The 12031-nt window shown below is 41.5% G+C and overlaps 1 protein-coding gene across 1 annotated transcript; it reads right to left on the bottom strand.

Annotated features, from left to right (window-relative positions):
• Positions 1–9555: 9555 nt before the first annotated feature.
• LOC117081315 (peptidyl-prolyl cis-trans isomerase A-like) lies at positions 9556–11741 on the bottom strand. Its single transcript, XM_033207134.1, has 2 exons — positions 11597–11741; positions 9556–10299 (listed from the first exon to the last, which is right to left on the bottom strand). The coding sequence occupies exons 1-2, from the start codon at positions 11739–11741 to the stop codon at positions 9767–9769; spliced, it is 678 nt and encodes a 225-aa protein (XP_033063025.1). The 3' UTR covers positions 9556–9766.
• Positions 11742–12031: the final 290 nt, after the last annotated feature.

The raw sequence follows: 12031 nt of genomic DNA, 5'->3' as shown, positions 1-12031 counted from the left end.
CAAACATCTCCTCTAAACCACTATGCTGCTAGAGCTCTTGCCTATACTCAAGCCTCATTCAGACCCCAGTGTCACCAGTCTCTTCATGTACCTATTGTTTTTTCTTCTTCTTCGTGCTTGTTTGGTCATGTTTTGTGGGAGGTTAGGGGCTTATATTATTTATTTATTTATTTATTTAATCAACAGAGATGGGCAAACTCATTTTTTTTTCTTAAGCCTTGGGATGGTGATAACTGGGCAGCGTCAGAAACTGTGTGGATATAGATAAGAGCTCAGGACTATGCTGAGCTGCAGTGAGGGAGGGACCTAGCTAAAGGCAGTGAGAGTTAGAATGCTCCTGCTGTTGCCTTCTCAGTCCCCATGCTTAGTTTCTACACAAGTAGATGAATGGAAAAAGGTGTAAGTTAGTGTTTGAGAGTCCTGCATGATTAGTTGCTCAGAAATGCCTGATAAATATGTCATGTGTGTATATGTGTGTATGTATGTATGTGTGTATATATGTGTGTGTGTGTGTGTGTGTTGTGTTTACAAATATGTGGCTATCATCAAAATGTGAGGGCTAAAGTAACCAGATAACTTGCAAGTCCTAGGATGCCAGGAAAATAAATTACATTCCAAAAATCTAACTGAGACTTAAAAAAAAAAAAAAAAGTGATCCATGGACACAGGGAGGGAACATCACACACTGGAGCCTGTTGGGAGGTGGGGGGCTAGGGGAAGGACAATATTAGGAGAAATACCTAATGTAGGTGACAGGTTGATGGGTGCAGAAAACCACCATGGCACGTGTATACCTATGTAACAAAACTGTATGTTCTGCACATGTACCCCAGAACATAAAGTATTAAAAAAAACAGTGATCATAAAAGAGGCTCAAATTTAGCTATAAGAGATGGAATGACTCCCAGAATTCTTAACTATAATCTTATAGGATATTCTCATGTATAAATAGAGTATGTTTATCATTAGAGATTTGGCCAGCCAGGAAAGCACAGAAAAAAAAAAGAAAGAAAGAAAAGGAGCTCTGTTGCCCTACAGTGCGGAGATGTTTTGAACCTTACATAACACTGATGTCCAGGCCAAGGCCATCCTCCCTATGAAGAAGGATGAATAAGCCACATCTGACACCTATGAAATAATGTTTATTTTAGTGGCATGATTGCATTAGGCTATCTGCCTTGGCACAGTTTTTCTTTACTTTTACCTGACTGATGAAAGGAAACAACTAATTGCTTACATAAACATGACTGTGCCAGTTATAAATTTCAGTGTAAATAAACACCCTGGTTTTGATATTCATCTTTTGAGTCTTTTATTTTGGTCAGAACACATTTTCAAGAGCAAATCTCTGCATACAAAACAAATGAGTCCAATTCTAGAACTCAGTAATTCCATCAAGCCTCTGCCTGCTGAGGGCTAACTAGCTCTACTCAGGCTTAGCACTTCCAGCACTACTCCACTGATTTCTTAGTGTGTGCAGAGCAGTGGATGTGTCAGCATATATCCTTTTACTTGCAGTTGTATGTGTGTTTGGCTGCTCATTCATTCATTTGAAATTGTAAAATTGCTAAGAATAGAGCACAAAAACAGAATAGAGGAATAAAGTTCCTGTTTTCATGGACTTGATAGTGGAAAGAGCTTGACACTAAATAAGCAAATGAAACATGTTATATACCGATGAGGTTAGGTGCTATGGAGGAAAAAACAAAACAAAACTGAAATGAAGGCCAGAGTGTGATTAGGACAGGGTGAAATGGTATTGCTACTTTAAGCAGTATGGTAGGAAAGTCCTCACTATAAAGTTAACACCGGAGAGGGTACCCATAGATGATGAGGAATCTATTTATATGAAATTGTGATTAAATATTTAAGGCATAGGGAATGGCAAATGTAAATACTCTAAAGATGTAAGATGCTTAGAATTTTCAAGGAATATCAGTAAGGCCAATGTAGGATTAGATTAAGTGAAGGGGAGAGTAAAAGATGAGTTCATAGAAGTCCTAAATTATAAAATTTGGGACACTAATAATACCTACATCATAGAGTTGTAAGAAAAAAACTCTCCACACACACACATGCATATATATATATATATATGTATGAGAATTATATATATGTATCTGTAATAAACACAATATATGTGTGAACAATTATTGTAGAGAATTGTAAAGAATTGACTTTATTATAAGTCATATAGGAAGCTACCAGAAGACTTTGAACAAAGAGGTGACCATATATGACTTACATTTTGAAAAGATTAATTTGGATGCTATATTGGGAAGAAACTGTAGTGGGGCAGTGGTAGAAGCAGGAAGATTGTTATGAGTCAACAGCTATAATTTAGTTAGTGGTGATAGTGACTTAGACCAGAGTGGTAGCATTGGAGGTGAAGGCAAGGGGTCAGCCTCTGAACACATCCTTTAAGGAAAAAACAACAAGATTTTCTGACAGAGAATATGGAACTGGTGTGTGTGTTGCACTCATGCACACTCTAGTGCATGCTAATTTCTGGGAGAGAGTATGTGTCAGAGTAAGGATTTTGAAGCTAGGCAAAGTGAGTCTTTGGGTTGAATTTTGTCAAGGTCTTTGTTCATCACAGTCTCTACCTCAGAATTGGCTTTAAAGTTGGAAAGCTGGATGGGTGGATAGGGAAATGAGAAACCATCTGTGGAGCTTGTCTACACATCATGCCTTTAGCCAAAGTGACATCAACAAGTATTTCTTGGATGCTGACCACAGGCTTATGAGCCAGGCCCCTCTACCTGAAGGAAGTTCATAGTTTCTTTAAGGAGGGAAAATGGTAAGATAAGTCAGAGAACAATCAGACAGAATTCTGTCCAGTCAGGGAATTTGACGGGTTTTTGTTTGTTTGTTTGTTTTTTGTTTTTCTTGAGACAGAGTCTCGCTCTAGAGGCTGGAGTGCAATGGCACGATCTCTGCTCAGTGCAACCTCGGCCTCCCTAGTTCAAGCAATTCTCCTGCCTCAGCCTCCCAAGTAGCTGGAATACAGGCTCCTGCCACCACGTCCAGCTAATTTTTATATTTTTTAGCAGAGACCAGGTTTCACTATTTGGCTGGGCTGGGTCTTGAACTCCTGACCTCAAGTGATCTGCCCACCTTGGCCTCCCAAAGTGCTGTGATTACAGGTGTGAGCCACCACACCTTGAGGAATTTGATGTTTAGGCTGTGACCTCCACACTAGGAAAGGAAGGTTAACCACTCCCACCCCCCCTTCTTCCTGCGAATACCCAATCACATTGCAGAACAACACCTGCCTTCCCTAGAGGCATGCCTTCATCCCTGATGAGTTATTCCTCCATGTGTAGAATGGACTAAGAAGGATAGAATTCAATTTAACAAACTTTGAGTACTTACTACAGCCTAGGCATTGTGTTGACAACTACGTTAGAGAGAGAAATAGACAAGGTATAAACTTTTCCTCAGGACCATCTACATAATTTCTAGGCCCAATATAAAATGAAAATGAATAGGCTCTGTCAAAAATTATTAAGGATTTCATGTCAGGAACAGCAAGGATGTTAAACCAAGCATGGGGCCATCAGGCTATATCTGCTATTCATGGTATGAAAAAATAAACTATTCTAGTTATTTAGTGACATCTTTCAAGTTTAGTCTGATGTCACCCTTTAAACACTTCCACTCAACCTAAATGATGCTAGTCTTTCTAGACCCATCCATGGAATTTTTTCCCTACTGTTTTGTTTCTAATTAATTTGTGATTTAAATGGCTCATATTCCAGCCTGTGCCATAGTTATTACACATTTAACTCACTCTCTGTATTCTGTTGTCTGTATAAATACTCTTGAGGTTGATTTCCTTTCTTAATGTTTGCATTTATGTTAGACATGCATCATGTAGCCTGTCTTCATTCCTATCACAAACATATACTTGAATCAAAAAGTAAGTTTTAGCATAGCATCACTAAATCTTCTCTCTGTGCCCTTAGCGAAACCAAGCAGACTGACAAGAGGTCATTCATTCACCAATGAATACAAAAATCAATGTCAAGTACATGTGAGGTCCTGTAATGGGTCCTGGGCCTGCAAAACTGTCACAGCTGCTGACCTCAAGAAGCTCAGTGGAGATATAAAATTCATCTGAAAATTCCTCACGGGTCTGTTGAACTAATTTATCTGCCTCCTTTAAATTTGTTCCTTTTTGTATAGTTCCTTAAATCATGTCACATTTCTGAAACATCTTTGCCACTGCGAACTCCTACAGAAGCCAGCTTCAAAGCCATGCTTCTGGAAGCCTTCTCTGACCCTTGACCTGTTTTTTCTCCCTGCGAGCATTATCTCTGTCACTGTTTTTCGTCCTCTTGTAGTCCTGCACAGTTACCCACACAAGTGAACCCTTTCAGCCCTCCTGGAGGAATGTTTCTTTCCTTTCAGGACCAGCGTTGCCTACATTTTCCCAATAGCACCACAACTGGCCTGAGATGTGTCCTTAAGGTGAGAGCTTCCCAGTAGCAGCCCTAGTCAGATCTGACCCTGTACATGAGCATGTCCTCTAACAGCACTGGCCTTTTGTCACCGAGCTGTCCGGGGTGCCTTCAAATGGCAAACAAGGTTTGTTTTCTTTTCCTTTTTTCATGCCTTCCTCTTCCGTACCTTTTTTTCAATCCATGTCTCCAGGACTCTGCGCAATGTACACATTCAGTATGTGAATCCTAGAAAGGTGAGAGCTGAAAAGATCCTTTAGCCATCCAGCCCTGCACATAATTATATATAGGAGGAAGCCTGTATGTAAGGTTTTGCCCTGGATTATAGGGTGCATGAGAAAGTGTCAGGGAATTCACTAGCATAGGCTGTATGCTTCAAACGACTCTAATAGTATTTGATTAATGACAATGCATTTTATGAACTAAAAGTCTATACCCATGTATTAATAAAGCCTGATTCTGCCACTTCTAGGTATAGAGGCCACCTGCAAGATAAATATTTGATACGCAATAACTAATCATTATATGGCAATTGATAACAATAGCAAATATATATATATATATATATACACACACATATATATATTCAGGAAATAATATATTCTAGAATATGTCACATTTTATCTCAGGCATCCATTTTCTTTATAATGCTGTTTGAGGTGGAGTTTTAGTCAGGTGGTCAACTTCTCCTTTTTCTTGCCATCTGTCCTATAAGCATCCTGCTGGGGACCCAGATAGGAGTCATCACTCTAGGCTGAGAACATCTGGGCACACACCCTAAGCCCCAGCATGACTCAGCATGATTCAGCATTGCTGTGCTGGAGCCAGAGGGTTTGCCTAGAAGTTTACACAAAACCAGAAGGCAGGGAACAGGGCATTGACCCGGAGTGGAGCCTGGCCAGAACTGCCCATGCTTGAACTATGGGAGATCACTAATGGAGACACACAGAAATGTAACAGGAACTAAGGAAAAACTGAAGCTTGTTTAATCAGAGATGAGGAGGCTGGAAGGGATAGAGGGAGCTGGGCTTGTAAAAAGTAGAGTAATCATTCAGCAAATGGTTTTGAAGCACCTGCTGGATGGTAAACCCTATTTTCAGTGCTTGAATCATAAATAAGAATAAAACATGTATTTTATTCCCTGCAAGAGTCCAAGTAAAAAATAATGATTAATTATAACACGTGCTCTGTTACCTAGGCTGGAGTGCAGTGGCACGATCTCAGCTCACTGCAACCTCCACCTCCTGGGTTCAAGCAATTCTCCTGCCTCAGCCACCCGAATAGCTGGGATTACAGGTGCACACCACCTTGCCAGGCTAGTTTTTGTACTTTTTATAGAGACAGGCTATCACCATGTTGTCCAAGATGGCCTTGAACTCCTGAGCTCCAAGCAATCCACCCACCTTAGCCTCCCAAAGTGCTGGGATTACAGGTGTGAGACACCATGTTCAGATTTTCCATATTTAATAGAGGTATTTAAGGATGGAAGAAAAGAATGTTTCTCTCACTATGGATTATTTTAGAGAGTGGAGAATGGTCAAGAAGCTTTTTTTAAAAATTAAGAAAACATACGTTGGACCTTGAGAGATGGAAATTTATTTTTTGGATGGAGAATACCCATTCTCTACCTCCCATCAGGGCAAGGTACAAGGAACTGGCTAAGACACAGTGAGACAGGGTGGCTTTGTCTTAGGGGCCCCACTGGTACCTAGATGAGGAGGCACCTTCATCACTCCTCACAATCAGCTCTGCGTTTCTCCTCTCTTCTACGTCAGAAATTTTGTAAGTCTACTAGGGTCAGGCAGATCACACAAGAAAAGAGGATGCCAGGTAAGGTCTGCAATGAGTATGAGCCCATCCCTGATGAATTAAGTCAATCAACACTTTAGCCAGCCAAATGTTGCCATGAGAGATTAGGAGGGGCCCAATGAACCCAGAAATACCACCTACTTCTTAGATGATCTTGAGTAAGTTGCTTAACTTCTTGAAGTCTCTGAAATATAGGATGATAACATGTATTAGCTAATAGAATTATGAGGATGAGATTGGTTTATTGTGTAAAGAGCTAGGGACACAGTATATATTCAGTAAGTGTTTTCTGTTACAGTATTATGATAAATATATACTTGCAACAATTACAGTCACATGCTACCTTAAAGAATAATTGGAAGTACAGTTGTTCAGAGGTATTTCTTGACTGTGAATGTTGGCAGCAGATTCAGCTTATTTTACAACACTATTCAGACCTCCCACAATAATTCCCTAGGAGACATTTAGACAACAAGCCATCATGTTGTAACTTCTCATCTGTCTTCTCTCTCTTACCCTCTCATTCACCCACCTCTTTTGCTCTCTGTTTCTGTGAAAGTACCCTTCTACTTAGCCTGCTGCTGACCAGTGTGCATGTCACTGGGTAATATAAGACCTCTGAGCTTTGGCTTAGAAGGCAATATAATAATAGCTAATTTTTGAGAAAGAGGAACTCTAGCCCATCATGGATGACATAGGGAGTTCTGTAGGACTGAGTTCTTCCATTCTTTTTACAGATGAGATAGACAATGTGAAGCCCAAAATGACTGTAAAGTAGTTAGCATATGGATAAATGGCTTGCACTGGTAAATTTTGGGGAAACTTTGTTGTCAGACCCTGCAAAGGGAGATGCAGAGAATTTGCAGTTTCTTCTCATTTTTTTGTATACCTATCACAGGATCACAGCACTATCCCTAGCATAGTTTAGGGCCCTCGGTTCTTGACCCTAGTTAGAATTTCACACAAACTTAAACTAGACAAATATACGTATGTTTCTGAGGCAGTGAGATTACTACAGGATGAAGACAGAGCCAATGGGTTAGACCAGAAGAGTAAATGAATACTATAACATATAAACACTCCCTTTAACCAAAGTTGCAGCTTGACCCAGGGTTCAAAGGGTAATTTGGGCAGGCATGGGCCTTCAGTTTTCTCAAGTATCTGCTTATAATCTGTCATATGACAATCTCTGTAACCCAAGAGAGAGTCTCTTTATTCTGAACTTGTTTCTAAATTTTTATTTACCTCTTTCTCCCTCAAACTTTCCTGAGGAGATGAAATTATGTTTGAGGAAGTATGATCTGCAACTGTGGCTTAAACCATAATTTCCAGTCGCCAAGAAGTAAAAGTAAGAAGAAAGAGCCACAGGGCAGGAATATCTACTTCTAATTTCTTGGGTCCACAGTATCTGAGTTGGTGTTTTGCTGCTGAAAAAACACTGTCTTCAGTGGTTGCAGAACTGCGCCTATATCCTAGCCTCACTATTTAGTGGCTCTGTAAGCTTGGACAGATTATTTCATCTCTTCGATCTTCAAGTCCCCAGTTAATGAGAGCTCGTGTAATGTAGACAGTAGGAGAGCTCAGACCATCTGGCTTCTAATCACTAATTATCTACTTATTAGCTTGTGCTTTCCATAAGTTGATTTACACTACAAGTACATTGGGCTCCTCATCAATAAATGAGGTAATAATCTACTCCTAAGTATTGGTGTGAGTAAAACTAAGTTAATTCATATAATATACTTTTTTTTTAATGAAAGGATGTTTGATGTTTATTTCCACCTTGCGCTCAGGCCTGAGCCACAAGTACATTAAGACATTGAATGATATCACCCAGGGAATACGTAACCAGACAACATACAAGACTGAGATGCGCAAGTGGTGGTGGTGGTGGTAATTCATGCAGAAGGAACCAGATGGTAAAACAAAAATTGCAGAACACACCAAATGATCAAATTTGACACCTTTAGGATAGGCAAACTTGACTGCTGGGTTAAGAACCCTAGAGGTCAGTTAAGGTGGGCAGTGAAGGGGTTTTCTCAGATTAGATTGTCCTGACATGTACTGTTAAACCTATACATCTAATTGCCAGCAAGTACTGTACATATAATTTCATGAGAAACCAAGTCCTTAATGGGAAAGGTATCCCTTTGACCAGATCTTATGGCTTAAATTGGTCAGGTTTGGAAAACCTCAGAGTCTCCATAACCAAAGCTAGGGAGAGGCTCTATATGCTAGAAGCAGTACCTCATCACTGCAGGTGGTCTGGACCTTAACCCTCTGCAGGGAGACTGACTGCAGCACCAAGTACCTGGCTTTTTAGACACTATATAGGAATTCCACCATAATTAAAAGATGTATAAACTTGACCTACAGACTAAATCCCAATATGCTTCCCTCAAGAACACCAACAGTGTTCAAGCTTAGCTTTGTTACAGAAAATGAGATCGGGTGTGGTGGCTCACACCTGTAATCTCAGCAATTTGGGAGGCCAAGGCGGGTGCATCAGCTGAGGTTAAGAGTTTGAGACCAGCCTTGTCAAAATGATGAAACCCCATCTGCACTAAAACTATAAAAATTAGCTGGGCATGGTGGCACACGCCTGTAATCCCAGCTACTCAGGAATCTGAGGCACGAGAATCGCTTGAACCTGGGAGGTGGAGGCTACAGCGAGCTGAGATTGTGCCACTGCACTCTAGAAAAAAAAAAAAAAAAGAACCATAACAGATGTCTCAATTTGTGACATTAGTCATCTTGAAGAACACCTCTAAATGTATGAACTCAATGCACACTGGTCCAACCTCTTATTTCTGGCTCCTTGCTTTTCCTGCCTCTGCCTACCTTTAAGAGACAGGGTATCACTGTAGCACCCAGGCTGGAGTACAGTGGCATGATCATAGCTCACTTTGGGCTCAAGCAATCCTCCCATATCAGCCTCCAGATCAGCTAGGACTAGGCATGCACAACCAGGCCAGGCTAATTATTTTTTGTAGAGACAGCGTCTCACCATGTTGCCCAGACTGATCTTGACTCCTGCCCTCAGGTGGTCTTCTGCCTCAGGTAATACATTACAGACAGTGAGCCACCATGCCCAGCTGCTGCCTACATTTTCAATATTCCACTCAACAAACATTGAGACTTCCTGGGTCTGGAAAGTAAAAAAAAAAAAAAAAAAATCTAAGTACTATGTTGAATTAAGCCAACAAGTGATGTTTCAGAAGTAACCCATCACTGCCTAAAACAAAGCCTACATCAATACTCTAACTCAAACAAGGACAGACAATTGTTATTTAGTTTTTATTTCATAATCATAAACTTAACTCAACTCTGCAATCCAGCTAAGCATGGGAGGGAACAAGGAAAACATGGAGCCCAAAGGGAACTGCAGCGAGAATACAAAGATTCTAGGATACTGCGAGCAAATGGGGTGGAGGGGTGCTCTCCTGAGCTACAGAGGGAATGGTCTGGTGGTTAAGATAAAACACAAGTCAAACTTATTCAAGCTGTCCACAGTCAGCAAGGGTGATCTTCTTGCTGGTCTTGCCATTCCTGGACTCAAAGTGCTCTGTGGCCTCCACAATATTCATGCCTTCTTTCACTTTGCCAAAGACCACAGGCTTGCCATCCAACCACTCAGTCTTGGCAGTGCAGTTGAATAACTGGGAACTGTTTGTGTTGGGTCCAGCATTTGCCATGGACAAGATGCCAGGACCTGTATGCTTTAGGATGAAGTTCTCATCATCAAATTTCTCCTCGTAGATGGAGTTGCCGCCAGTGCCATTGTGGCATGTGAAGTCACCACCCCGACACACAAACCCTGGAATAATTCTGTGAACGCAGGGGCTCTTATAACCAAATCCTTTCTCTCCAGTGCTCAGAGAACAAAAATTTTCTGCTGTCTTTGGAATCTTGTTTACAAACAGCTCAAAAGAGATGCGACCCAAGGGCTCGCCGTCGATGGTGATGTCGAAGAACACGGTGGGGTTGACCACAGCTAATAGTACAGGATTTTCCTCAGTGGCAGTGTCTGCAAAGCCAACTTTTTTTTTTTTTTCTTTTTTCCGAGACGGTGTCTCACTCTGTCGCGTAGGCTGGAGTACAGTGATGCAATCTTAGCTCACTGCAACCTCCGCCTCCCGGGTGCAAGTGATTCTCCTGCCTCAGCCTTCTGAGCAGCTGGGATTATAGACGCGTGCCACCATACCTGGCTAATTTTTTGTATTTTTTAATAGAGAAGGGGTTTCACCATGTTGGCCAGGCTGGTCTGGAACTCCTGACCTCAGGTAATCGCATTGCCTTGGCCTCCCAAAGTGCTGGGATTACAGGCATGAGCCACCATGCCCGGCCTCATATAATAAACTTAAATTTGATTCTAGCATATACTAAGTACTTGAGAGGTGTTATTTATCATTAGTATTAATTACAATATGTTCAGTAATACATACCTCACAGAATTACTATATGTAATGCGATTATTAAATATCATAAAATGGCACCTGATGTATAGAAAGATTTCAGTAAGTATTAACTCCCATTTCTCTTTCATTTACCTCCAGCCTAAATCTACACTATTTCCTCATGTCTCTCATGTGGTTTCTAGTCCCTTCACCATCTCGTTTCCCTCTCAACTCCTGTGCAGATTCCTAAAAATTTCTCACGTTCAGAACCTTGGGCTTCCATGTTCCCAGTTAAGTGAGATTTTTCTAGATGGCAAAGTTGCTGTTAGACAATTTCATCTGTGCCCTGCTTAGGAGCTTAATCTTTAATGAAAGCTAAGCTTGGACTTTGACTGAAGCATCTGGTTAGACGGTTCTACTGGAGGAGGGTCCCAGTCCATTGCTAAATTAACATCAGGCTCTGAGACTGGCACCGTATCTCTAACAGTGGCTGGTACTATCTTCTGGAACTTGCCTGCTACGTTGAGACCACTGACCCATAGGAAGCCCATAGCTCTGTCCTGAATTGTTAGGCCACTGGTCCAGAGAGTGTGCATCTCCTTTGATCTTCATAATAACCCCACAAGATAGACACAATTATCACTCTTACTTTATAGATGATGAGCCTGAAAACATTGGAGTCAAGGCACTTGTCCCTAGCTGGGGGGATAGGGGAGTAGTCCCATGTAGTAGTAGAATGAAAAATGCTGCTATGCTGTGCCTCCCCCACCTTTCCCATGCCTGCCCTATACTCATGGTCTATCTCTCCTGGCTTCTGGGAGGCATGGACTCCACCCAGCGCCACCAACCTGACCTAACCACCTATCTGAGCCTGCCAGCTTATAACCCATATGGGCCCTGATAGCTGGTGGCCAGCCCTGGCCCCACCCTCCCTGGGACCTCTGATAGACACATCTTGCACACCAGCGCCCAAAGTCACCATGAGGGTCTTGGGTTCACTGAGCCAAAATTCCTTGAAATCCAAGTCCTTGGAGACTCCTGCTCCCAAATTTACAGTCACAGACTTCTTCATGGCTGCCTCCTTTATCCTCAGAATGATTCATTTGCTTCATTGCCCCATCCATCTGATCCTCCTCATCAGTGTGGCACAGGGCCCATAAGCAGTAGCCGCAGAGTCTCACGTGGGTCTGGCACTGTCTCTGACATGTCTGACCTAAGGCAAATGCTTGACTCTTCTGAGCTCAGTCTCGTCATGGCAAAATAAAGATAATAATAGTGTTTATTTAAGGAGTTAGTACGACGATGGAAAACAATAGCAAAATTGATTACACTTTAGACTGTAAAAAGTCTCAACAAATAGTA

Source organism: Trachypithecus francoisi, unplaced genomic scaffold, assembly GCF_009764315.1.
Source record: "Trachypithecus francoisi isolate TF-2019V2 unplaced genomic scaffold, Tfra_2.0 Lachesis_group8, whole genome shotgun sequence".
Classification (NCBI taxonomy): domain Eukaryota; kingdom Metazoa; phylum Chordata; class Mammalia; order Primates; family Cercopithecidae; genus Trachypithecus; species Trachypithecus francoisi.
The sequence above is the reverse complement of the archived record's forward strand: the minus strand, read 5'-3'. Positions and strand labels throughout refer to the sequence as shown.

Coding starts and splice junctions, on each gene's coding strand:
- LOC117081315 (XM_033207134.1), bottom strand. CDS start 11,741: ATGAAGAAGTCTGTGACTGTAAATTTGGGAGCAGGAGTCTCCAAGGAC. Junction 10,300..11,596: donor TATCAGAGGTCCCAGGGAGG/GTGGGGCCAGGG, acceptor TTGGCTTTGCAG/ACACTGCCACTGAGGAAAAT.